Source organism: Python bivittatus, unplaced genomic scaffold (assembly GCF_059951505.1).
Source record: "Python bivittatus isolate LINGU-HERP-01145 unplaced genomic scaffold, Pbiv_v1 ctg000340_np1212, whole genome shotgun sequence".
NCBI lineage: Eukaryota > Metazoa > Chordata > Lepidosauria > Squamata > Pythonidae > Python > Python bivittatus.
Genome location: NW_028277056.1, coordinates 2,954,869 through 2,982,441, shown reverse-complemented (window position 1 = coordinate 2,982,441; position 27,573 = coordinate 2,954,869). Strand labels below are relative to the sequence as shown.

Genomic DNA, 27,573 nt, shown 5'->3' with positions numbered 1-27,573 from the left:
GTCACCCAATGAATCCTGGAAGAATCAGGAAAGACAAAAGGATTTTTTAATACACATACACATATACATATACAACACGCAATTCAACTTTGGAATAGGCTGCCACGAGATGCGGTCCTAGCTGTCAGCTTGTCTGGCTTCAAAAAGCAGTTGGACCGATTCATGGAAGTCCTGGGGATCTGTGGCTCTTATCCTGGATGTGATGGGACCACCAGTGAAGGCCATCTGCTGGGAGACAGGTGGGCTTCCTTGGGCAGTTGGTGGCCCATTGTGAGAACAGATTGCTGGACGAGATGGGCCAGGGGTCCCATCCAGCAGAGCACGGCTTATGTTCTTACATGAACTGTGTTCCATGGAACTCTAGTCTGGGAGAATTTGAGTGCGCAGAAGAAAAAGTTCACTCTAACCCAGCCAGTTTTCTATACCTGGAGCTTTACGTCTTGGTCAAGGCTCCTGGGATTAATATTTTTAACTGGCAGGTGCTGAAGCCTGAACACTTCTGAAAATCCCTGTACGGAGAAGTTGAACAATATTCCAGAAGAAGACAGAGGCAAATCATGAGTTGCCTGGAAAACTATACACAAGACCGCAGGGGCTGAGCTTGACTTGAGGAAGTTCAAAACCAACATATATAATACAAAATATGACAGGCCCCAGAGCTTTATAATGCTAGAGCAGTGTTTCTCAACCTTGGCCACTTGAAGATGTGTGGACTTCAGCTCCCAGAATTCCCCAGCCAGCCATGCTGGCTGGGGAATTCTGGGAGCTGAAGCCCACACATCTTCAAGTGGCCAAGGTTGAGAAATACTGCACTAGAGGGAACAAAGCCAGTATGGATCTGTAGCAGACCACCAATGAGCACCAATCAACGAGTACCCATCCCATATGCTTGGGTGGACTTTCAGTGCAGGGATCACATCAGTGCTGTTGTGCGTCCATGTAGCGTCTTATTCTCACCCCATTTCTCCAGGACATTTCTAGAGATCTGTCCCGCACCCAGCCCAATAGCTTTGCAGTATCAGCCCAGAAGTATGGAGAAGCAGTGGGCAAATCAATCTGTAAACTGCTGACAACCGGTAGGAGATAGTGGCTTCTAAATGTGAATAAACCAAACAAATCAAATTCAACCTTTCTAGGGACACTTTATTTTGAAATTCTAATGGTTCTCTAGCCCAGTATTTCTCAACCTCAACAACTTTGTTATCTCTATGTATTCACAAAGTGATTCAGATCAGCCGTGTGTGTATGCATATGTAAATAATTAGACCAGTGTTTCTCAACCTTAGCAACTTTAAGATGCAGTGGTACCTCTACTTACGAACTTAATCCGTTCCGTGACTCTGATCGCAAGTCGAATTGGTCTCAAGTCAAAGTAAATTTTCCCATAAGGTTCAATGTAATTACCGTTAATCCATTCCAGCGTCTGCGGACCACGCATCAGGGGCAGAAAAACGGCCGCTGACCACGCAGCAGGGCGGAAAAATGGCCGTGGACGTGTCAGGGGTGGAAAAATGGCTGCGGACCATGTGGAACGGGCGGAAAATGGCTGCGGACCATGTGGAACGGGCGGAAAATGGCTGCGGACCACGTGGAGCGGGTGGAAAAACGGCCGCAGACCACGTGGAACGGGCGGAAAATGGCCGCGGACCGCATGGAACGGGTGGAAAATGGCCGCGGATCCGGTTCGTAAGTCGAGGCGAGTTCGTAAGTAGAGGTAAATTTTTGGGGCTGGAGCTGGTCGTATCTCGAAAAATTCGTAAGTAGGGGCGTTCGTAAGTAGAGGTACCACTGTATATGGGCTTTAACTGCCAGAATTCCCCAGCCAGCATGCTTGAAGATGTATGGACTTCAACGCCCAGAATTCTGAGAGGTGAAGTCCACACAGCTTGAAGTTGCCAAGGTTGAGAAACACTGAATTAGACAGAACTACCATAAAAAAAACAAAAACAAAACAAAAACAAAACAAAAAAAACAAACCTAATTTCACTGTGCACCCCACTCATTAACAATTCCACAGTTGCCATGTTAAGTTTCTGTCTTTTATTGGAGAAAAAACTATTTTTTAGAAAATGGCAGTTTATGTAGGGAACAAAAAGAGGTTTTGTTTCCTCTTTTTTAATCGCATGGATAAATGCACCAGAAAGGGACAAAGCACAGATGAAAAATATTTTTAAAATCTTAACTTTTTTTCCTTTGTCTTCAGCCTGAAATAGTCTGGCAAAGTTACCTATTTCCTACCAGTTACTCCAAATCAAATTTCCATCCCCAAAACTACTTTCAGTGGCTTGAGATAAAAAAAGAAAACTTGACTGGACCTTGACAAATCAGTTAAATGACACACAGAATGGAAAACACAAAAACAATTAACTAAAGGTTCCCTCCCTGCCGAAAGCTGGGACCCACACAAACCCAAATTCAGCTTTTCCTTCCCTTTTTTTTTTTAATTTGACAATGCCCGCAGAACTGCTTTAGTGCACTGCTATTTTAAAAATAAAAAATAAACTTAGCCTCAACCTCTTCCAGAAATTCTTTGCAAACCTATTTTCACAAAGCACTTGAAAAGAACAGACGTTGACCTAAAGTGAAGCAAAACTAGCCCAAACTAGACCTTGAGGTCTGTTTTGCACGTCCTAAATTAAAAACCCTCTTTCGCTCGAGAGAGACAGAACAAGAGAGAGAGAGAAAGAAAAGAAGGAGAGAGGATCTCTGGACAAAATGGGAGGTTGTCATTCGTTGCTCGTTTCTTTATTGGCTTAAAGCTCAGCATGATAAGTGGGAAGGTGAACATGGGATACAGCCTATTTGATCTTCCTTTCTGTAAGCAGGCTGTCATGAAGCTTGGAAACTTCTGGTTCAAAGGCTTCCATTACTAAGGTCCCATTGCTGTCAAAGAATTTGGCGATGGATTTGGTGAACTCTGCCTCTCTCTGCTGCTTGCTTCGGCCGCTGATGAATGTCATTTTCAGGCTGTATTTGTCGTCAAACCTAGAAAGAGGGTTACACAAACATTTGTAAGATAAAAGATTTTGACCTATTAGGTTAAGAACCATCCAGCTGGTGAAATGTATGACCCTGGTGGTACTTTAAAAAAAAAAAAGTTTGTAACTGAATTCGGCTGGCCTGTAACGTAGGTGATACAGGTGTTGTTATGATGATGATACCCACTATGACCAGCAGGTTTTCTAAGCCTCGTACTTCTGAGAAACTGATCTTCCAAATGTGTATGTTACGTTGAAACTGTGGTTTCTAATTTGAGTTAAATTTTGCTTTTCACTGGTTGATTGTTTTTTAATCGGAAAAATGGGGTAAAAATACCTTAAATGTATACATACATAAGGAAGCAGAGCTTTCATATGCAGAAATGAGAGTGGGATCTCGAATAATCTAGATGCAATTAAAAAACAAAACAAAACCAGAACCCATCTGCATAGAAGTGAAGAGCCCAGACCATGCACAGAGGAGTGTCAGGAACAAGGGGAGTTACAGAGCGCAACTTCTGCTATTGGGTTATTGCCCCCATCCCCGCTCAATTTCCAACCAGGGGTGTGCAAAATGTTCCAACTCAAAACAGCTTCCAAACTCACCCAAAGTGTTTCAGTGCCATTCCTACCATTCCAGAAGCATTTTGAGCTGGAAATTCCCTGTCCCGACCTTGGAACACACGTGACGTGGTCAAGAGAAGGTGGGAATGCTTCTGCTAAGGTTCAAGTGGCTGCTCAGAGCACAAAAGGGGCTGTTCCAAGCTTGCAATGTGAGAAACTCAAATTATTTTGCATACGGATACTCGCAACACAACTTCAGCTTAATTCTCGGTGGGGACGAGCAAACCGTTGGCCTTCTAGTAGTTTGCATGATTTCCCCACAAAACCCTTTCACTTCTATGCAGAACCTGGGGAGTCTTGGAGCAGGCGGTACCTTTTCAGGCTTGAGGAAAGCTGCCAGATGTCGTCAGGATCCATCCCTGTTGGATCTCTCCTATGTGCTACCAGAAAAATGCTCTTCTCCTTATATGAGGTATAGATGGTCAGAATTCCCATCATTACAAAATACGTTGGGCAAGGTTAAAGAAAGATATGAGGTCTTGGTACAAGAGGATTTCAAGAACAGAGTCCATTTGAGGAAACTCTCCAAAACAGCTTTCCCCAAATGATGTTTTCCAGGTGGAGTGGTCTTCAAACTCCCTGATCCCTAGCCTACATAGGACTACGATGTTGGCTAGTTTAGATCCTGGCCTGGAGATTTTGTCTTCTTCCTACAGGCATGCAAAGCTGCCCTTTTCCACAGCCCCAAGTTTCCTTTCCTGGTATGGTCCTACATCTCAACTTCCAAACTGGTGGGACAAGCCCTTTTCCCTGAGTTCATTCTCCCCACCAGTTAACCTGAACACCCTCAGCAGAAAGTATTTTGCAAATGCCTAGGTTTTTGGTTTTTAATTCGTACAACAAAAACAATTCAGCTTATTGCAAGTTGGAATTCTCCCTATGTGTTTTTGATGCTCTGGGAAAAAGGAGCAGATCAGTGATCAGATCCTGTTAGGTCTGAATCAAAAGAAGCTTTACCCAAACTTATGCTTTACAACAGGGATCCCCAACCCCCAGGCAGCAGACCGGTACCGGTCCGTGGCCTGTTAGGAACCGGGCTGCACAGCAGGAGGTGAGTGGCGGGTGAGCGAGCAAAGCTTCATCTGTATTTACAGCTGCTTCCCATCACTCGCATTACCACCTGAGCTCTGCCTCCTGTCAGATCTGTGGCCTGATGATCTGAGGTGGAGCTGAGGCGGTGATGCTAGCACTGGGGAGCGGCTGCAAATACAGATTGTTAGCAGAGAGGTTTGACTGCACAGAGACCATAATAAATCAGTTGCTTGCAGACTCATATCAAAACCCTATCACGTAATGCGCTTGAATCATCCTGAAACCATCCCCCTCTCCCGGTCCGTGGAAAAATTGTCTTCCATGAAACCGGTCCCTGGTGCCAAAAAGGTTGGGGACTGCTGCTTTACAAACTATTTTCAAAGGACACATCTTGAAACAAATGAAGTACTGGTTGGTGCCATGGTTTAACCAAAGGCGGCTTTACATTTAAACTCTTGCTTCAAGGAGACATAGTCTGAAACCAAATTCTCTTTGAAGAATCTACCTTTGCTCTCTCTATTTGGTAGCAAAATGCTGCGTTCCGAGCTGATGTACAACTTCATGGAAAGAATAAGACAATAAATCAGAGAGATGCTATACATCATGAAGCTACTGTGAAGTCTGAAGTATTGAAGTCAACAGATCTGTAGTTCCTCAGAATGAATATGAGCAATTAAAACCATGGAACATGTCTTTTGTCTTTAGCACCTCCATATAACCATGGGGAAATAGAGAACTTTTTCGAACTTGTAAAACTGACAGATCAAATGATTCTTCAGAAGAATTTACCCTGCTGCTGCTTAAATGCATTTATTGTTGTTTAACTGTTGACCTTTTTCTCACGTGTTATAATGAAGTATCATGGCACCAATCCTTCATTCTGAGCATATGTTTGGGTTTAGCTTTTGATTCAGACCTAACAAGATCTGATCACTGATCTGGCCCTTGATCGTACAGCATCAAAAACACATTCAGAGGGTTGCAAGTTGGAATCAAGTACTACAACGCAGAGAACCAACTTCTACTCCTAACAATGATCATGATTATCATTATGATTATTATGGTATTTTAATGAGGGCTAGGGAAAGCTTATTAGTTGATGATTATTGCACTGATAATTTGAGATGACTCAAATCCCAATAAATGAATAATGAAATAAATAACACTGCAGTTGCTCCATTTATTGCACATTATCATTTTATGTTATGATTTCATTTTATATTAGGATTATCATTGTTCTTCTGTGACTCATAACCTATTATCCCAACACATTTTTTTTTTCTTTTTGGAGTACAAACTTCAGGCCATCCACCATCAGCCTGTGAGAACCACCCAGGATAAAAAGATAAATGAAACCAGATTTCTTTCTGCTTGAAAATGGCCAGAGAATCAGACTTGGGAAGGCTAACATGAGCTCACTGAACCTGGCAAAAAAGATGTCAGGAAATTGTCTCAGGGCTTCAGGTTCAGAGGCCAAAAAAACCAGTGAAGTGTGGAAAGCCAGTTTGGTCTAGTGGTTGAGGCACCAGGCTAGAAACCAGGAGACAGTGAGTTCAAGTCCTCCCTTAGTCATGAAGCCAGCTGGGTGAATTTGGGCCAGTTCCTCTCTCGCAGACCAACCTGCCTCACAGGGTGATTGTTGTGGAGAAGATAGGAGGAGCAATAATAAGATCTGTGGGATGCCTTGAATTGACTAATATAGAGATGGGATAAAACCCAAATAAATAAATAGCCAGTTTGGTGTAGTGGTGAAGGCCCCAGGCCAGAAAGTAGGAGACGGTGAGTTCCAGTCCTGCCCAAGGCATGAAAATCGGCTAGGCGATTTTGGGCCAGTCCCTCTCTCTCAGCCCAACATGCCTCACAGGGTTGTTGTTGTGGGGAAAAGGAAGAGGGAGGAGTATTAGGTATATTCACCCCCTTGAGTTATTTATAAAAATCAGAAAGGTGGGATAAAACATCTTAAAAAAAAAAAACAAAACTTTAAGGTGGGAAGCACCAAAAAAGGATATGATACCACGCAGACAGCAAGGACTGGCTTGGATTCCGGGAAGGGATGAAGGTAATCCCATATTAAAGCCACGATGGCGAAGAGGCAGGAGATGGTACAGATGATAAGGCGCCCGTCAATCAAGCAGAAGTTCTCTACATATTTATACTTTTCCAAGAGAACCTGGTGGGGAAAAAAGGGCACACCTTTGCCTATGAATACAGTACACACCCAAACGGAACAGATTACTCAGCAAACACAGGGAATATTCCCACCATTAACACATATCCCACAGGATCCTGCATTTTGAGTGACAGTGTGTAGAAAACCTGTTTGTGGTAGGAGCTGGATGTTGCTCTTCTGGTTCCCCCCCATGATATTTTGGTCCATCACACTGAGTGTCCAAAGAGCACAGAAGGCCTTGGAAAGGCAGCAGATTGAGGCTGAGTAAAGCTTAGGGTCTGTGATGGAATGGCTTGGTGAAGGCCGCGCTCGGGGAGATAAGCATTTCCTTAGCCCCGAGAAAGAGTGTGGGAAGGTGAAGAGGATGAGACTGGCACCATCCTAAGGAATTCGCAGTGTTTGCTTGCTGGCTTGGGAAGTTTAGATTCAGTCTGGCAAGATTCTGTCTTGAAGGTGAAAGCTAATAAATGCAATAGAACTGTATCTGTACTGTCTCGTGGAGTTCTTTGGGCTGAACCTGACATCAATCAAGGAAATACTTATCTCCCCAAGCACAGCCTTCACCAAACCATTCCATCACAGGGTCCTGTGATTGTGAACGGCAAAGATGAATTCGAACCTGGTGCAGACTGCCAGGAAGACAATTCAACAGCTTGAGGAGGAAAGAAAGAGGACCCTAGCAATGCAGAGGAATAGGAAAATAGCAAAGATATTCCAAGCTGACGGGCATGAAAGCTAGCACAGAGAGGCCGGGAGAGTTGATGGGAAACACACCAGAATTGGTGTGAAGAATCCATCTATTCCAAAAGGGAGGAGGGAGGCTACCTTTTTGGCAGAGTCATCCAACGAATTCTTCACCGCTGACCCATCCCATTTGTCTACTTTGACAGGTTTGTCGTCGATTTTCCACTGCAAGGCAAAAAACAAGCAGTCTTGTTTAAAAGGGTCCTTTCTTGGGATCCCAGGAAAAAGAAAGAAATTTCTTGCTGGCTCATCCTCCAGACCAGCTGAATTTGGCTTCCAGGCCATCTCTCCCCCTGACTGCTTATCAGACTGGGCTGCATTCACACAACATGCTCAACCAGGTCTGCTGACTGCATCTACACAAGGGCTAAGCTGACGGGTCCTAATAGGACAAAACCACTCTTGTAGTGCCTCCTATTGGTCAGCAGCAATTATAGCATGGGCCAAGGTTAGTTTATGGAGGAGCACAATCCCAGCCTATTTGGTTAGTTTATGAGTCAAGACATCGTGTGCACCCAGAAAATGGGTTAATGCAGTAACCGAGTTAAGACAGCCATCAGGTTTCAGCAAGACCACTGCCTGGAACAATTGGCCCCACTTGCAGGCCCTTAGTCAGTAACTTAGTTTCTTGGGCAACCTGTGACTTACAAATGGTTGGATATTATGAAAATAAACCTTATTAATTTAACTGCTTATAAAGGCAGAGAGGTTTTTTGGCCTTTAGATTTTTTTTAAAAAAATTTATAGCTGCCCATCTCACAAACAAGCAACTTTTTGGCTGGTGTGGGTCTTCCGGGCTGTGTGGCCGTGTTCTGGAAGTTTTGTTTCCTAACGTTTCACCAGCATCTGTGACCGGCATCTTCAGAGAGCAGGAGCACAGACAGGAGCAGTTCTCTCTGCCCAGGATGATGTGACCCTTTTGTGGGTATTTATAGAGATCTGAAGGGGGGGATTGGGTGTGTGTGGTGGGGGGTTAGGCGGGGTTTGGGGGGGTGGGGGGGTTTGGGTTAACGAGTGGCTGCTTGTTTTGGTGTCAAAATATATGTGTATCTTCCTGGGGATTAAGCAGGGTTTTTTCTTCTATTGAGTTGTTACCGAGTGGCTGCTGGGGGTGATTAGTATGTTCATTGTGTGAACTGTTCACACATCCTGGTGGTTGAGCTGAGTTTGTTGACCTTTTGCGGGCTGTATTTTTCAGGATTGGTAGCCAGGTTTTGTTGATTTTTAGACTCTCCTCTTTTTTATTGAAGCTGTGCTGGTGTTTGTGAATCTCAATGGCTTCCCGGTATAGCCTGGTATAGTGGCTGTTGGTGTTGTCCAGTATCTCTGTGTTTTCAAATAGGATTTTGTGTCCAGTGTGCTTGAGAGCATGTTCAGCTACTGCAGATTTTTCTGGTTGCTGTAATCTGTGCTCCTGCTCTCTGAAGATGCCGGTCACAGATGCTGGCGAAACGTTAGGAAACAAAACTTCCAGAACACGGCCACACAGCCCGGAAGACCCACACCAGCCATCATATTCCGGCCGTGAAAGCCTTCGACAATACAAGCAACTTTTTGTTTAAATTCTTTAGATATCCTTCTCAAAATGTGTCAAGAATTGGGTTACGCTTGGCTTGATTCACCTCTTCCTATTTCTTATCAGTTTTGTGTTTATACTTTTACCCTCCCAACTGTATTTTATGCTTTACCTCTCTGCAGTCTGTTCATTCTTTCTTGTAAATACCTTCATACATGGCTGAAGCTGGTGTGTGTGTGTGTGTGTGCGCGCATGTGTGCATGTTTTAATTAGAGTAGGCTCAAGCACAAACATTTGCTCATGTGGGAGGAAAACTTTGGGCCAGTCTCTCTCTCTCTCAGCCCAACTCACCTCACAGGGTTGTTGTTGCGGGGAAAATAGGAGGAGGAAGCAGTATTAGGTATGTTTGCCACTTTGAGTTATTTATAAAAAATAATAAAGGTGGGATAAACATCTAAAAATATGGTAATAAAGTAATTGAAGGAGAGAACTGCTAGGTGCAAGAAAAAAAGCTTTCTTTTTGTTATTTCTGCCAGACAAATGTCACAATCACTTTACAGTTTGAGAACAAAGGTTTGGACGGGTAATAGATCCCGTCACTGCCTCACCAAGTTAGAGGGATGAATTCTCATGTTCCAAATAAAACATTACTCCACCAATCCCAGTTTTGTTATAAATTATTAAGGTACAAATCCTTGGAGCAAGAGCCCCAAATTGTTTAGCTAAAGAGTCTATTATTATAACAGTCCAAGAATTAGCACAACATTTCAGAACAACTGCACAACCAGAAAAACTGCACCAAGACCCTAACACAACTCTTACAGAAGTCCAGCGAAATCTTTGTGGCTGTGTTCATACAACACTCTTCACCTATCCTGAACCAATCTATTTTCTGCATTTATACAGTATTCTGAACCATAAACTGACCAAATGGAAGTGCATTTGTATAACAGGCTAAGCCACAAAAAACTTAACCAGGGTTAACACTAACCAAATAAGCATGTTGTACAGATGTTTCAGGTACATCATTAGCTGACTTGGTTAAACATACAGTACTATATGAACACAGCCTGCTGGAGGCAATCAGGTGACTTTCCTATTAAGGTCTAAAAATAACCCTTTTCGTTTTGGCCTGGTGCTTTCTTCCTCTTACCCCTTCTACAGTTGACTTCCTGTTGCTAACTGAAAGACACATCATCCTTTCTGAAACAGAAGGGCTGCATCTAGATGATTTCAACTGTCTGAGATGACAACTCAATTCTGAGTCCAACCTTTTCCAAAAGCAAATCACGCAGTAAACTTGCCTTCGGATCAGAATGCCATCTTATCCAAGAGTTGAAAGGCTCAGATCAACACAACACTGTGTTTTCACTCTCAACACAGAAGCAAAGAAGAAGGAATCAGTACTGTAAAAGGGTGTTCTAGAAAGTTTTCCTCCTCTTACAAAATCAAATTCGAGTCTGTTTTTTAAGATCTACTATCCAATGTCTGGCAGTGAAAATGTTCATGATTTTTTTTTTAATCTAAGAAAAGCTGGACTTAGTGAGGGAATCTGTCTAGGATACTGGAATGAGACTGGTGGGCAACAGGGAGATTCATTTAATTCTCTCTAGGAGTAAGCATAGAAAAAATGCAAGGATTTGATACCAGTATCTCTGAATTTTAAATATACGCCAACCTGACAGACACGTAATAGAATCACAACTGTTTCAAGATTTATAGAAGTTCATACACAAACTATTTATGAACCTTTTTTAATACCATTCAGACCCCATTTTTTTCTCTGGGAGCTGAAGGCAGTTTTCAAGAGAGAAATCTTCTCTAACTTTATCCTCCAATCAACACCATTATGTGACAGGTTGGGCTGGGAAAGAATGACTAGTCTGAAGACAAGCACTGAATTCTGTGATTAAGAGGGAACCTGAATTTGGTCCAAGTTCAGTCACAGAAAGCCAGGGTTACCTGTTTAAATCACAAGGCACACTGATGCATAACCAATTCGCAAGCACACAATATTAGCATTTTCTATGATTTTTTAGGCTCTGGAAATGGAGTAACAGGAGAGAAAACCAAGAAAGCAACACCACTTTGGAGCACTGATGGTCACAACCCAGGGTTCAGATGCTTTCAAGAACCCTGCAATAACTGGTAGGAGGATGTACTCTGATGCATCTGAAGGAACCAAGGCTAGCTATCCTGATTAAGAGCTGCCAACTGCTATAGCCTTCTATGCACTTGTCTGATTCTGATTTGTTTCTGTTTGTATTATGACTGCAATTGATATGCCATCCAATTCTGAAAAGGTTCTATATACAGAAGTCAGAACACAGGCAGATGTCAGTTTAGCCCAACATCCTACTTCTAGCAGCAGATAAAGTTTAGGAAAAGGTCTTTTCAGACAGTGAAGTCCTCACAGAAGCTGTTCTCCACCCTAAGCTTACTGGAAGAGCACGTCTCTTGTGTGCCTACAGTCCCAAGTTTAGCTTGGCAACTGTCGACTGAAAAAAGGATTAAATAAAACATAACGATCTGAAAAGGCGGCTCCGTTCAAAAGACACTGAGGCTGCGTTCACAAGGCAAAGTTAACAATGGTGGGTCAAGATTTGCACAACATGCTGGGACTGGTTAGCATCAGTCTGAGGTGGGGTTTTCTGAGGGGGATGCTTAGGATGCTGTTCACGCTCAGCTTGGTCAGGTGGAGGAGTTGTGCGAGCCCGGAAAATGCTTTCCTGCAGTGTCCAGGCTAAGCACGTGTGAATGCGGACACTCAGTCCCGGCTGGCTAACCGCTGACGAGCCTCTCCTCGCCCTGAGGGTTTTCCAGCCAGCCTTCCTCCCCCGGGAGCTGCGTCCCCCAGCCGGCCGGCTGAGGATTCTGGGAGTTGTAGTCCCCGCTCCTCCGACAGGCGCCGGGGTGTCCAAGGGGGCGCTCGGCTTCTCTCTGGCGGCAGCGCGTCCCGTCAGCTCCCGGGGCGATGTGGAAAGCGGGGCTGGGCTTCTCGGGGCGGGCAGAGGGTCCTGGTGCGAGCCGGGCCGGGGAGGCCCTCTGCCTGCCCGCCCTGCCTGCCTCCTCGCAGAGGGGCCTTCCCTCCGCGGCGGCTCCACCCGCCCTCGCTCCGCGGCGCCCAGGCAGGCGAGGAGACGGCCCGTCGCGGCTACCTTGTCGAGGATCCCGTTCCTGCTCGCGCTGCCGCTGCCGCCACTTCCCGCGCCGCCGCCTTTCGCCGCCATCTTGCCTCCTCCTTCCCCCTTCGCGACCTGTTCGCCGCCGATTGGCTGAACGGAGAGAGGCCCACGCGAGGGACGCCGGGACGAAGAAGCGCGGCCCTATGGGAAGGGGAGGCTGGTGCAGGAGCGCCCTGGGAAGTGGAGTTCTTGGCGGCTGGGTTGCCATGGCTACGAGGGGTAGGGAGAGAAAGTGGGGATCGCGGTTCGCTCGTCGGGAGGGACGGAGAAGGCGCGCGAGGCGGGCCGGAGGGGGCTGCAGTCGCCATCCTCCTGCAGGGGACAGCGCAGGTACCTTTCTAGTCGCGGGAGGACTCGACACTCTATGATTTGCTCCCTCGCTCCTCTGCCCCATCTTTATAAGAAGCCTTGATTACGCCCCTTTCCCGTTAATTAATTCTTTAGGCGGCCCTTCCGCAAGCTGGTGCCCTCTCCAGTGTTGCACTACAATCCCCATCTCGTCCACCGGCTGGCCTGGCTCACATCTATGGTGGGTGTGGATTATGGTATCTGTAGTCCTCACCTATCTCACACGGTGGGGGGTGAGACCTTGGAGGCCTCCTCAGGCAGGGAGGGCAGTGGCTGCGTCCACAGGACATGCTTAACCAGTCCAGGCCAGCGGAGGGGTTGACCCAGCAGGTGAATGTGGGTTAGTGTTAACTGTGGTTAGCTTTTTCTGGCTCTGTAGGAACCCCATTTTGGAGTTTGCTGTATTGCATAAGCCCAGAAAAGGGATTAGTTCAACAAGCAGGTTATGCATGTTGTGTGAATCCAGCCTGCAAGTTGTGGGTCAGTGTTTATCAGCCAGCCCGGCCTACCTCACACGGTTGCTGGGAGGATTACATAGGAAGAACGGGGGCAGCATCATATGGGCAACTTGGAACTCTTGAAGAGAAGAAAATCAGAAGAAAAAGGTAGTCGTGATAGAATCACCAACCTTTCTTTCCTTCTTATATTTTGCCAGAATCCAAGGACAATCGGAGCACAAACAATACAGATAAAAACAGTATAAACGTTGATCCTTTATAACATTATTGCAATCATCTGACGGTGCAGTCAAGATCAGGGACTCTGGGACCTTTTGGAACAGCTTATGGCTTGTCTCTTTTAAGAAAAGAGGTATGAGTTTACAGAATGAACACAGGACAGCATGTGCCAGGGGTGGTGCCCAGAGCAACAAAGTGCCCATTGCGGCATTCCTTAGTGCCTACCAAGGCAGTAATTGCAAACCTAATTTTATTTTTTAGATCTTTCTATTTGCTTGTTTCTTTATTGGTTAGATGTCTACCTTTTCCTTTGTTCAGGAGCTCAAGGTGGTGTACACTGTGCTCCCTTGTCCCATTTCTTCTCCAACAACCCTGTGAAGTAGGCAGGATTGGATTGAGAGGGAACACAGGGGCCAAAGTCTATCCAGTGAGTTTCCATAGCTACAGGACTTCAGTTGGGTCTCCCTTGTGCCTGTTCAACACATTAATCATGTAACCACACTGACTTTCCACACTGATGGAAAGTTTCTTTTCAGGTATGTAGGAGAAAAGAGAATCCGTTTTTGTTTGCTTGATTGATTTATATCCTGCCTTTCTTTCTGGAGCCCAAGGTGGCATACACAGTATTCTTGTATAGGCCTCCTATTTTTCCACACAACAACTCTGTGAAGTAGGTTGGACTGAGAGAGAATGCCTGGCCCAAGATCCTCAAGCAACTTTTAATCTAACACCTTCATCACACCACCACACCTAAAAATTGAGTGAGAAACTTGCATGATACAAAGCATAGCACCGGCTTCAAATACAATCTGTAATACCTTGGATAGTCAAGAAAACAAACCAATGGATCTTAGAACAAACTGGTGCAGAGGTCTTACTCAAGGCACAAATTATTGTACTTTCGACACGTTATATGAAGACCAGCTCTCTCGAGAAGGCTGTAATGCTGTGGAAGGAAAGAGAAGAAGAGGACGACCAGCAGCAAGCTACATGGACTTGATTACAGTGGCAATGGATGCACTTTCAAAGACTTGAAGGACCAGGTTAAGGACAGATCCTCCTGGAGAAAATCTATCTATGTGGTTGCTAAGAGTTGACACTAATTGATGACACTTAGTCAGTCAGTCAGTCAGTTGGTGCAAAGACCCAGCTGTCTGGATAAGTCTATAATGCTGGGAAAGGTGGAAGGAAAGAGAAGGAGAGGATGATCTCTCCAAGGTGGAGGGACTCAGTGACAGCAGCCATGGGTGCAGTGTTGGAAGACCTGAAGGTCCAAGTTAGGGACAAATCATCCTGGAGAAGGTCTGTCTGCGTAGTTGCTAAGAGTTGTCTTGATGGCACTGACTTGATGGCATGCAATCAATCAATTCCACACAGACACCCAAGGGAGTTGGTAACACACCAGATGAGCCTAGGGGCGCAATCAGGGCTAAGTTTGCCTTCTGGCAGAGAGGTATTTTTTACTGGCTGCAGCCATCAGGACAACAACTTGTGAGAATCTACATAACAGGTTGAATCTCTGATTTGGTGGCCTCCTAAATCTAGTTCAGTGTTTTTCAAACTTGTTGGCTGTGGAATTCTGGGAGTTGGTCCACACATCTTAAAAGATGCCAAGTTTGAAGAACGCTGATCTAGTTGATGAAATCAGGGTGGCTACCTGCAGTATAGCCTGGTGGCAAATTCTCTTGAACTGCAGAGTCTGGATCACAGGAAGTCATTGCCCCCCTTTCCTCTGCCTTGGTCAGACCGCACGTGGAGTCCTTTGTCCAGTTCTGGGCCTCACAGTTCAAAAAGGACAGTGACACATTGGAGGAGTTCAGAGGAGGGCTTCCAGAAAAGGCAAGGGTCTGGAAACCAAGCCCTCTGAGGAACAATGAAAAAATCCGGATGCATTTAATCAAAAGAGGTGACTGAGGGGAGTTATGAAAGCAGCCTTTAAACATCTGAAGGATGGCCACCCAGAAGAGAAAGTGGCCTGAGATCACTACAAGAAGGAGGTTCAGGCTAAGCATCGGGAAGAACTTCCTGACTGTAAGAGGTGACAGCCAGTGGAACAGGCTGCCACATGAATTGGTGACCTTCACTGGAGGTCTTCAACCAGAGAGAGGATGGTCATCTGTCGGAGATGCACTACTGAATCCTGCACTGAAAAGGGGGTTGGACTAGGTGACCTCTAAGGTACCTTCCAACTCTATGATTCTGGTTTTTTCCTTTTCTTTCTTTTTCTTTCCGTTTTTTTTTTTTAACGCCTTCAAGTCATTGTTGACTCCTGGTGACTGCCTGGACTAGTCCCTGCAGTTTTCTTGGCAAGATTTCAGAAGTGGGTTGCCATTGCTTCCTTCCTAGAGCTCAGAGAAAGGGACTGGCCTAAGGTCACCCAGCCAGCTTTGCACTTAAAGCAAGACTAGAGCTCATGGTCTCCCAATTTCTACCCTGGTGCCTTCACCACTACAGGTAGTCCTCACTTAACAATCACAATAGGGACTGGAAAATTCGTTGTTAAGCAGGGCGGTTGTTAAGTGAGTTGTGCCCGATTTTACAACCTTTTTAGCATTAAGTGACTCACAGTGGCTGTTAAGCAAATCATGCAGTTGTTAAGTATATCGTGAGGTTCCCCACTGATTTTGCTTGCTGGAAGCCAGCTGGGAAGGTCTCAAATGGTGATCACATGACCCTGGGACACTGCAACCATGGTAAGTGCGAGCTGGTTGCCAAGCACCCGGATTGTGATCATGTGGCCGCAGGGGTGCTGCGACAGTTGTAAGTACAAGGACTGGTTGTAAGTCCCTTTGTTTAGCACTGTTGTAACTTCAAACAGTCACTAAATGAATGGTCGTTAAGTGAGGACTACCTGTACACCAAATTGGCTCTCTTCTATGATTCTATAACAATTCCAAATTGAGTGGGCAATGCCAAGAGAGGTTTGGCTGGGCATACTGGCACCCAGAAGTACCACATTGGGGACCCAGAACCTGGAAAAACATACAACAGCTGACATTTCATTATGAGCCAGAAGTGTGATGGGGTTGCAAAAAGGGCCAGCGTAATTCTGGGCTGCATTGACAGAAGTAGAATTTCCGAATTACAGCAAATAATACCCAGTTCGGCGCACTGCGTCTTCAGAAGGATTCAGACAATCTGGAAAGATTTCAGAGACGCTGAGAAGGATCAGGGGACTAGAAACTAAATCCTATGAAGAGAAATTTTAAAATTTGGGATTATTTAGGATTGAGGGGGAAAAAAGACTAATAGCCTTTTCTGAATAATCAGAAAGGATGCTACATTGAAGATGCTGAAGACTTGTTCTTAGCAGCCCAGTGGGTGAGACACAGGGTTATGGTAATCTGGGATTACTTTACACTTGGATTCCTGCACTGATCTTGGGGTTGGATTAGATGCTTCAAGGAACCCTGCCAGCTCCTGTTCTGTGGCTCTCTCTCATTCCAGCTTCTTTTGTAGATTTGAAGCAATGAATAATTTACAAAAAGGTTTAAAATCTCGAGATTTCTAAGCCCAGGGTTTGAATTTTTAAAGCCAAGCTGTGGTATGGCAGCACCCCCAGAGATCTTGCTTGGCCCCTCTGCTTACTTTGTGGCTGGCATTTGCTCTGCCCCGTGGGGGGCATGACGAGATCTCTCGTTGCTGGCATCGGCTGGGAATATAGCAGCAGCGGTTCAGGTTGATCTTGACCCTCACGTCCCCATGTGTCACCCGCATTGCTGGTCTGGCCAGGGGGTGGTCTCATCCTGGCAGGGCCTGCTGAGAAGGGTCCCTTTGTGCCATGTCACAGAAGCCTGGCTGCTTTGTTAAGCACAGACACGGGGGGGGGGGTGTCTCCCCCAGAAAGAGCAGGGCTTGCAAAGGACCAGCTCCTTTGCAAAGGGGGAGGGGTCTCCTGCAAGTTTTCCTGGTACCCAAATTCTGTCTTGGAAGTTCCTTGATTGACCTTGGATAAGTTATTGTAATAAAGATATTGGGCTGCCATGGGGGAGACTCAGATTCTTCCACCCCACCTACAGAAGCTCTCTCAGGGCCTCTGGATAGTCGTTCTCTCAACCCAGCCTACCTCACAGGGTGGTTGCGGTAGGGAAAAATTGGAAAATGAGCAATATGTACACCACCTTGAGTTCCAGAACAAAAGTCGAGCTATTAATCAAATCAATATCTAAAGTAAGGCTGTGCAGCACTCTGGAGCACATGGGAGCATAGATAAAACCCCTGTCTTCGTGTTCTAGGCAATTCTTGGAAGTGAAAACTGGGCACAATTTAAAAATGGACCTTTAAATGGGTTAAGGCTGATAATCTCAGGCAGGCATTTTCAAACAGTGTTTTGCAGAACCCCTCAAATGCAGCCAGTTTTCTATTACTAGAGCAGTGTTTCTCAACCTTGGCACTTTTCAGTGCCAGTGTTTCTCAACCTTGGAATTCTGGGAGTTATAATCCACACATCTGAAAGCTGTCAAGGTTGAGAAACACTGTACTAGAGCTTTGCCTCTTGATCAGGAGTTCCAGGAATTTTTTTTTAAATAGCAGGTTATAATTAGCAGATTTGAAAACCCCAAATCTAAGGCACACCACCTCTCCTATTAAGAACCTGTCCAGATGCTAAGATACTCAGGAGAGGCCTTTTTGAAGATGCTTCTCCTGTTGGAGCACCATCTTTCTGGCACACGACAGAGGTGCTTCTCCTAAATTGGTCCCAGGCTATCAAACTCACTCACACCACTCTGTGTTTAAACCAGTGTTTCTCAACCTCAGCAACTTTAAGATGTGTGGACTTCAACTCCCAGGATTCCCCAGGCTGGGGAATTCTGGGAGTTGAAGTCCACACATCTTAAAGTTGCTGAGGCTGAGAAACACTGGTTTAGACCATCTGCAAAGATGCATTTCTTTCATCAGGGTTGTTGAGTTTAGTATTTGTTTTAAGGCTAATTTTAACGTGCATTTCTAATCTTTCATATTCATTTGTTATTTTTATGTTTTGTTAGCCACATGCAAATAATAAATAAACCAACATTTCATTACTGGCTTTCAGTGCCAACCACTAAAATGCCTGAGAGTGAAAAATGCCTCAACTTCATTGCTGAAAGAGGAGAACTGGGTCTTAACAAAGTCTTCACGAATCCTCATTCACATGACACTAGAGATGGGCTGTGTTTTCACAATATGCTTACAGTTTACTCAGTTGTGCAGATTTTCAGGATTTCTAAACGATGAACTAACCATATGGTCTGGATTGCTGAGCAAACTAGGTTCAAAGGAGGTTGCCTTATTTGTGGTTCAGTGCCCTTGTGGGGAACCATCACTTCAAAGAGACAAAAGCTTTAGTGGTTTTATTTTTCTAGAAACAAGAAAGTAATTTTATGCCTCGAAATGTGCAGATGAACTTCCTTCCTCAAGTACTTTATTGATGGGAGTTTCAACTGCTGCAGTTTGCAGTTGTTGGAAATGTTTTAATTAACGTGTTGACTTGCCTTAAGGGCTGAAAGAAGATCATGGTGACAAAGGGAATGTATAAACTGGATAATGGGCAGTGTTTCCCAACCAACTGCTTTCCAGCTAAAAGCCTTTTGCAGCCCAGATATGAAGAAGGTAATGTATCCTGATGTGCAAGGTTGGAGGACTAGAAAAGGTTTAAGGATCTTTGCAGCTGAAAAAACAGAGAATCCTCCAGACGCATCCCTGGAGAGGCCCTGCTTATGTTTCTGAACTAGCGCCCCCAATTTGTGGCCCTCCATCCCCCTGAAATGTTGAGGCAATGAAAAGGCCACCCAGTTGTGCAGCAGACTGCAGCCATATTGGGTGAACCTCTCCTCTGCTTCCTTGGCAGACCGTGCTGGAGGGTTCAGGGAGAGATGCTGGACCAGTTGCTGGCCCATTTGGGTGGCTGTCCCCAAAGGAGTGCAGTCAAGCGTACGTGTCAGTCGGAAAGGGGGTACTCTCCACGCCCCTCTGCAAGGCCCACAGATTGTGCCCCTAATTTGCAGGATAAATGGGGCCCCTTTGGGGGAGGCCCTTTTTATACACCCCCCAGATGTGTAGGGGTGAGCCACCAGGGGTACAGTTTGGGCCATCATTCCAAAGCCTTTTTTTCAAGAGTTGGTCCAGGCCATTGTCTCCTCTTTAGCAGCCTGCTGGGCGGAGAGGGGAAGCCAAGGCCTCAGCTGCTCCATGCCCAGCAGGTACTCTGTTCCGGATTGCCCCCATCCTTGGCCAAAAAAAAAAAAAGTCCAAATGCCCATGATTTGATAGCTGATCTGTGATCCCTTTGGGTCTGCCAGAGTTGGGAAGGCAACATCGGTTATTGCAAGAGCAGATGCCTGGTGCCTGAGATAGAATTCAGAGAGATTTCTGCAGCAGGGTGAAGGATTAATCTCCCATTCCCGCCATTTATCATGGCTGAGAGCTCTGCAGCACTCCTTGAGTCAGTCCAAATCACAGCAGCCTTCTGAATCTGGATGCCAACCCCCAGAATTTACAGCCAACCTTAGTTGCATTCTCCTGACGGGGCGCCCCTGGTTTTTGTTTCGGCACACCTGATTTCAGGAACCGGCCACTGGCAGGTGGCTCATCACAATATGGAGAAGACCAAGATCGAATGGCTCTTTGGCACAAGAGCTGCCCGGCTGAACTGGAAGAGGTGTTTGAGGGAAGCCTACAGCCCAAGGGCAGAAAAAGTCCTCAGTGGGGCTCAGCTGGTGAGTGCGGTCTTCATAGCATTGCTAGGCTACTTCGCAGCCAAACTTCCTTCAAAGATCAGCAGCACAGACTAAATCTTGCAGAGATGTGTATTGTATGATACGAACCTTAAATGTTGGCACCACATGCTTAACTAGATGAAGTGACTGTGTTCACAGATGCTAAGCTTGCTGAGTTTTCACTTTTGTGGGCTAGCGGGTTGTGCAGATTCAACTCATTTGTACACAGTGATGCGGGTATAGGTAGTCCTCAATTTACGACCACAATTAGGACCAGAACTTCTGTCACTAAGCGATGTGGTCGTTAAGTGAGTCGCACCCAATTTTATGACCTCTTTTGCTGTGGTCATTAAGCAAATCTGGCTTCCCCCATTGACTTTGCTTGTTGGAAGTCCCCTGGGAAGGTTGCAAATGGCAATCACATAACCCTGGGATGCTGCAACCATTGTAAATACACGCCAGTTGCCAAGCGCCTGAATTTTGATCACATGACTGAGGGGAAGCTGCGATAGTTGTAAATGTGAGGACCAGTCATAAGTCGCTTTTTTCAGCGCTGTCATAACTTCAAATGGTCATTAAATGAATAGTCATAAGTCAAGGACAATCTGTATATCCTTAATAGATCCTGGGCATTGACAACCAGGTGTAAGAGTTGGTTCCCAGATTGATGAAGATTCAAGAGACAGTTATGTAAACAACCAGCAGCAAATTTCCCCATTGTAGAGAGATTGATAGGAAGGCTGTGAGGAAGAGAATCAGGAAGCCTCTGCCTTAACATCCACCGTGCTGCATTGGTTCTAAATTGAAAACAGCTCACTTGATGGAATTTTTGTATCCCCATGTCTTTCATCTCATCCCTTTGTCATCTCCTGATTAGATTACTGTAATTTGCTCTATGTGGGGCTGCCCTTAAAGGCCATCAGCCCGCATGGCCAGAGAGTGCCTACTAAGGGTTCTCACTTAACAGGAGGTGCAGTGGAAAGGGCCCAATGTCAGCCATTCTCTGTGGTGGTTCCCCTCCTGTGGAACAGCCTCTCTCTTGGGGTGAGGATGGCCCCCACTCACATAGATTTTCGGAGGCTGGTAAGATGTTGGGTTTTCTGGAAGGTCTTTGTGGGGTGAGTCGCAGGAACCTACTTGTGGACATTGTAAGGGGAGAACCGTGTTAGACTATGGTGGCCAAAAATCATTATTAATATGTTTACTACTGACGTTTTAACATACATTTTCTTATTGCTATTTTAACATCTGTAAACTGCCTAGTCCATGAGGATTGAAGTGGTAGATATATTGCACTAGTGAATCTCAACAAATCTGGCTAAAGAGAACTCTGGGAGAAACACTTGAAAAAGAATCATGTTCATTTTAGGCAGCTATCAACTAGTCTGATAACATAAGTGCTAAGCATATTACACTTTACTGTATTGAGCAGAACCTGTAGTATCAAAATAGAGTAATGGGCAACTCTTTCCCAGATGTGGTCTACCCTGAGGTTCAGAGAGGAATCCCAGGGCCTCTTGTTTACACCTTCTCATTAGATGAATTTCTGACAGTCTATTTCCCAGCCTCTAGCCAGGGCAACAGAATGTTCTATACCAGTTGTGGGTTCTCCATCTCTGGAGGTTTTGAAGAAGAGGCCAGACAGCCCTCTCCATGGATGGTCCCATTGGTTCTCCTGCCCATTGCAGAGGGTTGGACTAGATGATCCTTGTGGTCCCTTTCAGCTCCACAAATCTAGGATTCTAAGATCTTCAGATCTAACGGAGGACAGGGGTCAAGGCACATCACTGGGGGTGTGGGGAAGAGTCCTTGAGAGCTGCGCAGGAATCAGGTAACAAGATGTTAGCTTATGGTGGGAGGAAGCCCACTTCCACAAAAGGTCAGTATCCTAGACTCCACTGCCTAACAGTCAGCTGGAGTTGAGGGCACTCTGGCTGGCACTGAAGGTCTCAGATTTGGGGTCCTTCTGAGTTCTGTTCCTTGAGTGCCTTTTCATTCGAACGGATGAGGTCTTCTGCTCGAGTCTGCTTCATGCAGCCTGTGTTCTGCTTGTTCCCTTTGTTCTGCCCATCAGTCAGCCCACAAAGGGCCTATTTAAATAATAGCACACACACACACACACGCACACCCCTTTACAGAGTATACTTCCAGCCGAAACCCAGAGGAAATTGGTTTTGCTGCATTGAGGCTTTTCTGTTTTGGGTTAACCGAGCGCACCCAGCTGGCTCATTTTCTCTGGCTTGTGATTTCCAGATTAAGCTCCACCATGTGAAAAAACCTTCTGACTTGTGCTCAGTGAATATCAGCCACCAGAATTTTGCCTTGGTGAGTACGGATTTTGTCCTGTAACATCACTCTGCTTCACCTGGGGAAGGGAGGCTGCTGAGCCCCTGTAGATTGTATTTCTGACTGTTTGGTTCAGTATCCTTCTCTCTGGGATGCCTGGGGCTTGTTATTTTTATTGTTGGGGGTTTTGAAGTATAAGCTGCCCAGAGTCATTTGGAGTGGGGCGCCCTGGGGATTAATTAATTAATTAAATCAATAAAATGCATGGCTCTTGCTGATTCTTCTGGGGCTGTTTAAACTGCTTGCCCATCTTGGCAGTTTTTCCTCTCTGCCCCAGCCCGGCCAAAGGGCGCCAGTTGTTTTTCCCTTCTTCCCAGCAGGCTGCTCCCGTGCTGTTTTTCTAGGAGCTACCTTGTGGATGAAAATGGGGAGTTGGTAGCAACTGTCAGCCTTTCAGGGTAGTCCCTACAGGAAACCAAAGCCATGAGTACTAACACTACCTTTATGGTAAAGTTACAGGAACAGAATCCTGCAAGCCTGAAAATGCTTCTCCCCTCTTCTTTTACTCTTCAGAGAACTAGGGAGGGTCCCTTCTGAGACGCTTTCTCCAGCCCCACTCCTACTTTGGACTCAGATTTCTCTCATTAGACTGTTGTCCGGCCTGCGGTTCTTCCCCCGGCCTCTCAAGGCTATTCTCACAGCCCGTTGCTGCAACTTATTTTATCCCCTTTCCGTGTGTGCACACGTGGGATAGCAGTGAAAAGTTTTTATTGCTTTCTCCCCATCTCTCTCCTTCCTCCAGCATTTCTGAGGTGTCTGCAGCATTGCTAAGAACAGATCTCCCTCTTTCTTCCCCTCCAGCATTGCAGCACTTTGCAGAGGTAGTTAAAACTGTTAGTAAAAGAACCAGGCGAGGGAGCCGAGAGGAGTTGTGTCTCTTCTTCCCAGCAGGATGTTTCCAGTCTTGTTGATCCTCTCATCGCAAACCTGCAGGGGCTTCTAAACAGAAGCCGAGAGAATGGCACCTTCCTGGCAGGGTGGTTTCTCCTTGTAACAACCACCCTGTTTTATTTTTATTTTTTTAATAATAAACAGCAAGACAAGGGGATGGTAGGAAGAGACAGATGCAATTTGTTTTTTTTTTTTTTTCTTTTTGCATGGAGTTCAGGGGAGATTTGATGCTCCAGGAGCTGTTGTAGCTAGAGGGGAGTGGACTAAATGATGTTGTTTTTTGCCCCCTCTTGTTGGTCAGCTGCATCCCAGAGCCTTAGAAGTGAAGATCATCTCACTATGGCTTGTGAGAGACTGGGGATGGGAAGTGGTGCCCTGAAGGTGCTCAAAGTTTCTGTCCACAGCTGCTGGCCTAGTTGGGTGCCTGGTAGCTCCACCAGCTGATTATAAACTCTGAGACATTACAATATGTCGGCATTATGCAGCTGATCAAATTTTTCAGAGATAAATTACTGGTTTTTTAGGGAAGGCTGTTTGTTTGTTTGTTTGTTTATTTAGCCTTCAGATTAGTCTAGACCAGCGTTTCTCAACCTTGGCAACTTTAAGATATGTGGACTTCAAATCGCAGAATTCTCCAGCCAGCATGGCTGGCTAGGGAATCCTGGGAGTTGAAGTCCACACATTGTAAAGTTGCCAAGGTTGAGAAACGCTGGTCTAGACTCCTGCCATTTTCTTGGCAACATTTTCAGAAGCAGTTTGCTCTTGCCTCCTCCTTCCTGGGCTGAGAGGGACTGGCCCAAAGTCACCCAGCCAGCATTCATGGCTAAGACAGGACTAGAACTTGTGGTCTATCAGTTTCTAGTCTGGTGCCTTTAACTACTAGACCAAATTGGCTCTCAGTTTATTATTTACCCTCTCATTCATTAATAATAATATATTTTTTAAAAAGCAGCTAGTCTATTCCTAAACCAATTTTCCTAGTTTGCCACCATCCCCTTGCAGTTCCAAGGCCTTCGGAAGCCACATCTGGCCTTTGGAACATCACTTTGGGGTTAGTCAAGGCCAGAATTAGTTTGCAAAGGGGAAGGTTTTTCAAAACGACTTTCATTTTGGAAGCTATAGATTGAGTTGTTTTCTTTTCCTGTTTATACAGGCAAAGGAAGAGGACTTTGTGCTATTTGATTCTGTAGCTTATATCAATGCCACTGAAAATCTGTTGACTTTAGGTAAGGAACCAAATGGCAGGACGTCACTCTAATTTCCTGTGTTGCTTGATGGGTCATATCTGGCCTTCTGGAGATGGTCAACGGTTGGTCCATTCTGACCACTGCTGTCGTATTTTAATTTAAGTATTTATCGTAAATAAGTGTATTTATCACTTCATTGTTTAATTTGTGTTTATTATTATATTTATATTCTCTTTTCCTTTGGGAGCTTAAAGCAGCATACTTGGAGTTGGTAATGAGAGACAGTGTGTGGTCCTTTCGTCACTTTGGTGGCTTAGGGTGGACGTGAACTTGGACTTTCCCAGTCCAGTTCCTGCAACAAGCCTGAGAAGTGAGGCTGAGAGACAGCAACTATCTCAAAATCACCCATTCTGTTGTGGTTGAAGAAGGGATTTGAATCTGGGTCTCCCCAGTCATAGTTCAACATGGATGCTTATAACCCACACAGTTATAATCACCAATTAGTAGCATTCCTGTGATTTTCACCTCTACCTGGTAGGCTTTGTGATAGTTTTTTCTGTCTCTTACACTATCATTGTATAAATAGAGTCATGTGAAAAAGAAAGTCCACCCTCTTTGAGTTGTATGGTTTTACGTATCAGGACATAATAAAAATCATCTGGTCCTTAGCAGTTCTCAAAAGTAGGTAAATACAACCTCAGATGAACAACAACACATGACATATTACACCATGTCATCATTTATTTTACAAAAAGAAAGCCAAAATGGAGAAGCCATGTGTGAAAAACTAAGTACACCTTATGATTCAGTAGCTCGTAGAACCACCTTTAGCAGCAATAACTTGAAGTCATCGTTTCCTGTATGACTTTATCAGTCTGTCACATTGTTGTGGAGGAATTTTGGCCCACTCTTCTTTACAACATTGCTTCAGTTCATTGAGGTTTGCGGGCATTTGTTTATGCACAGCTTTCTTGAGGTCTCGCCACAGCATTTCAATCAGGTTATGGTCTGGACTTTGACTGGGTCATTGCAACACCTTGATTCTTTTCTTTTTCAGCCATTCTGTTGTAGATTTTCTGGCGTGCTTGGGATCATTGTCCTGTTGCATGACCCAATGTCGGCCAAGCTTTACCTGGACAAGTGATCTGCTTGATAGCCTGGGCTCACTATGGGTGTGCAGTAGAAAGCCATGATGATGGCTTGTGTGTTGTTAGGACATAATTGCGCACCTGACATTATCCCCCCATATGGAAGCACATGCTAAGCCAAATTGGAAAAAGAGACAGCAGATGCCTTCACACCACATTCTATAAGCTTGATATGTTTTAACCTTGGTTAGTTTTATTCTGGCTTAGGGTTGTGAGTACTCAGCCCATTATGGTGTTGTGGTACCAATCCAGAAACTGGATTTAATTCAGTATTATTCATTTATGTTATTTATTTATTAAATTTATATGCCACCCATCTCCCCCAGAGGTGACTCTGGGTGGCTCACAATTAAAATCAAACTTCAAAAACAGTTAAAAATATAAATATCCACATTAATTTAGTTAAAAAATCAAACTATATAAAAAACTATGTACATAAAAAGACTAAAGCCGTGGAAACAGACTTACATCTGAACAGTGGGAATGGTTGTAACCTGCAGATGAAATCTTTCTTGGGCTGTGTCTTTGCTTCATACTTGCTGCCAGCTATTTAGTTCTTCCCTGTTTTCAATCTAGTCCAGTATTTCTCAACCTTGGCAGCTTTAAGATGCGTGGACTTTAACTCCCAGAATTCCCAATTCCCCAAGCTGGCTGGGGAATTCTGGGAGTTGAAGTCCACCCATCTTAAAGCTGCCAAGGTTGAGAAACACTTGTCTAGTCTAATGCTTGCTCAGTGATCAAATTGTCAATGTCTTGAGTTGGAGGATTGGTATAATGACATATTTGATGCCTCTTGGATGAATTGAGCTGAATCCTTAATGCAGATTAATTTTCATTAGTTCATTTTAGAACAAAGTTACAAGTTAAGCTCTGCCTTTCTCTCGCCATTAGCTTCCAATGGACGGTGCACTTAAAAAGACACTTTGCAATGGTTATATTTGTATTTGAAGTAAATAAATAAACGGAAAATCTTTTAATTATGTTTACAAGCTGTGTTGCAAGGATTTTGCTCTGAAAGGTAGCACATATATTAATAAATGTGCCACAAAGCAATTTCCCTTTGAAAGCCTGGGAAATCCTTTTGATTATACCAAGCTTTTGAGATTAAATCCTTGTTCCCTGTGACTTTAATTACAAGATCGGCTCCTCAATAGAAGGAAGCTGATGTCAGCTTTTACCCAGGCATCTGGTCATTATGGTGTTATGCATATCGTGTTGTGCAAAGAATGCACATTATATAGCTACATAATTCACCTAATTTGCACAGTCACATCATAACACCTTGAAGTCATTTGAAAAGGGACTCGTATGGCTAGAGCGTTCATCCAGGCAGATTTTTATAAACCACGTCCTATTCCTAAAAGTGTAGGTCATGTTCACACAACACACATACCCAAAGCAGGCAAAAAACCTAGCAGATACACCTGCGGAAGTTCAGTTAAATACAAAAACTAAGATCAGTTTACCTTATTAACCTTGAATAGTTTATTTTTTTAAGTAAACTCAGCCATTTGTTTCCTTTGGAGTTCAATGTCTTGTGCAAATCCAGAAAGTGGGTTATTAATTCAGTAACCAGGTTAGATGTTTTGTGCCAACATAAAGACTGTATGTGTGAGTGGGTTCTTTTTAAACATTATTTTTGGGAGTAAGGAGGCATACGGGTAGGGATATCTAAATCATTGGCGGTATAATACTATCAAATGTCTTATGACTGGCTGCTGGATCATTTGACCAAAATTTTGGCTGCTCCTGTCTATCTATTTATTTCACATGGCTGTCTTTTTAAAATTTCTTTGTTTTAACATTCATCTAGAAATTTTTCGTAAATTTCCTGGGCTACGGGAGCTGGAGCTTTCTTTGAATGGTCTGAGAAATCTTAAAGTCAATGTTGGGGATTTTCCACACTTGGAAGTAAGTTCAAAGAGCAAGGATGAGGGTTGAGGGGGCATTTCTTTATTCTGGAAATCAATGTGTTGCAAGAAGCATCACATGTTGCATGAAGCCCCACTAGGAATGGGTGCGGACAGGG

General features: G+C 44.8%; 2 protein-coding genes across 3 annotated transcripts in view; one reads left to right on the top strand and one right to left on the bottom strand.

Annotated features, from left to right (window-relative positions):
* Window positions 1-2,718: 2,718 nt before the first annotated feature.
* On the bottom strand, window positions 2,719-12,493 carry SPCS2 (signal peptidase complex subunit 2). The gene is given in 6 exon segments (XM_088140423.1): window positions 2,719-2,985; window positions 3,916-4,051; window positions 6,645-6,804; window positions 7,630-7,736; window positions 12,164-12,415; window positions 12,418-12,493. Coding segments are annotated over 6 exon segments (882 nt in total). The 5' UTR covers window positions 12,458-12,493; the 3' UTR covers window positions 2,719-2,798.
* Window positions 12,338-27,573, top strand: part of XRRA1 (X-ray radiation resistance associated 1) — a 36,109-nt gene continuing 20,873 nt past the window's right edge. The window contains exons 1-7 of one of the 2 annotated variants that reach the window (XR_015796059.1): window positions 12,338-12,579; window positions 13,253-13,407; window positions 18,755-18,866; window positions 19,821-19,972; window positions 22,226-22,297; window positions 24,363-24,435; window positions 27,358-27,455. Coding sequence is in view for 1 of the 2 variants with exons in the window: in XM_007440115.3 (XP_007440177.1) it covers window positions 18,770-18,866; window positions 19,821-19,972; window positions 22,226-22,297; window positions 24,363-24,435; window positions 27,358-27,455 (492 nt within the window). In the remaining variant the exon portion in view is untranslated. The remainder of the gene's footprint in view (window positions 12,580-13,252; window positions 13,408-18,754; window positions 18,867-19,820; window positions 19,973-22,225; window positions 22,298-24,362; window positions 24,436-27,357; window positions 27,456-27,573) is intronic. The other variant, XM_007440115.3, reaches the window with a different exon arrangement.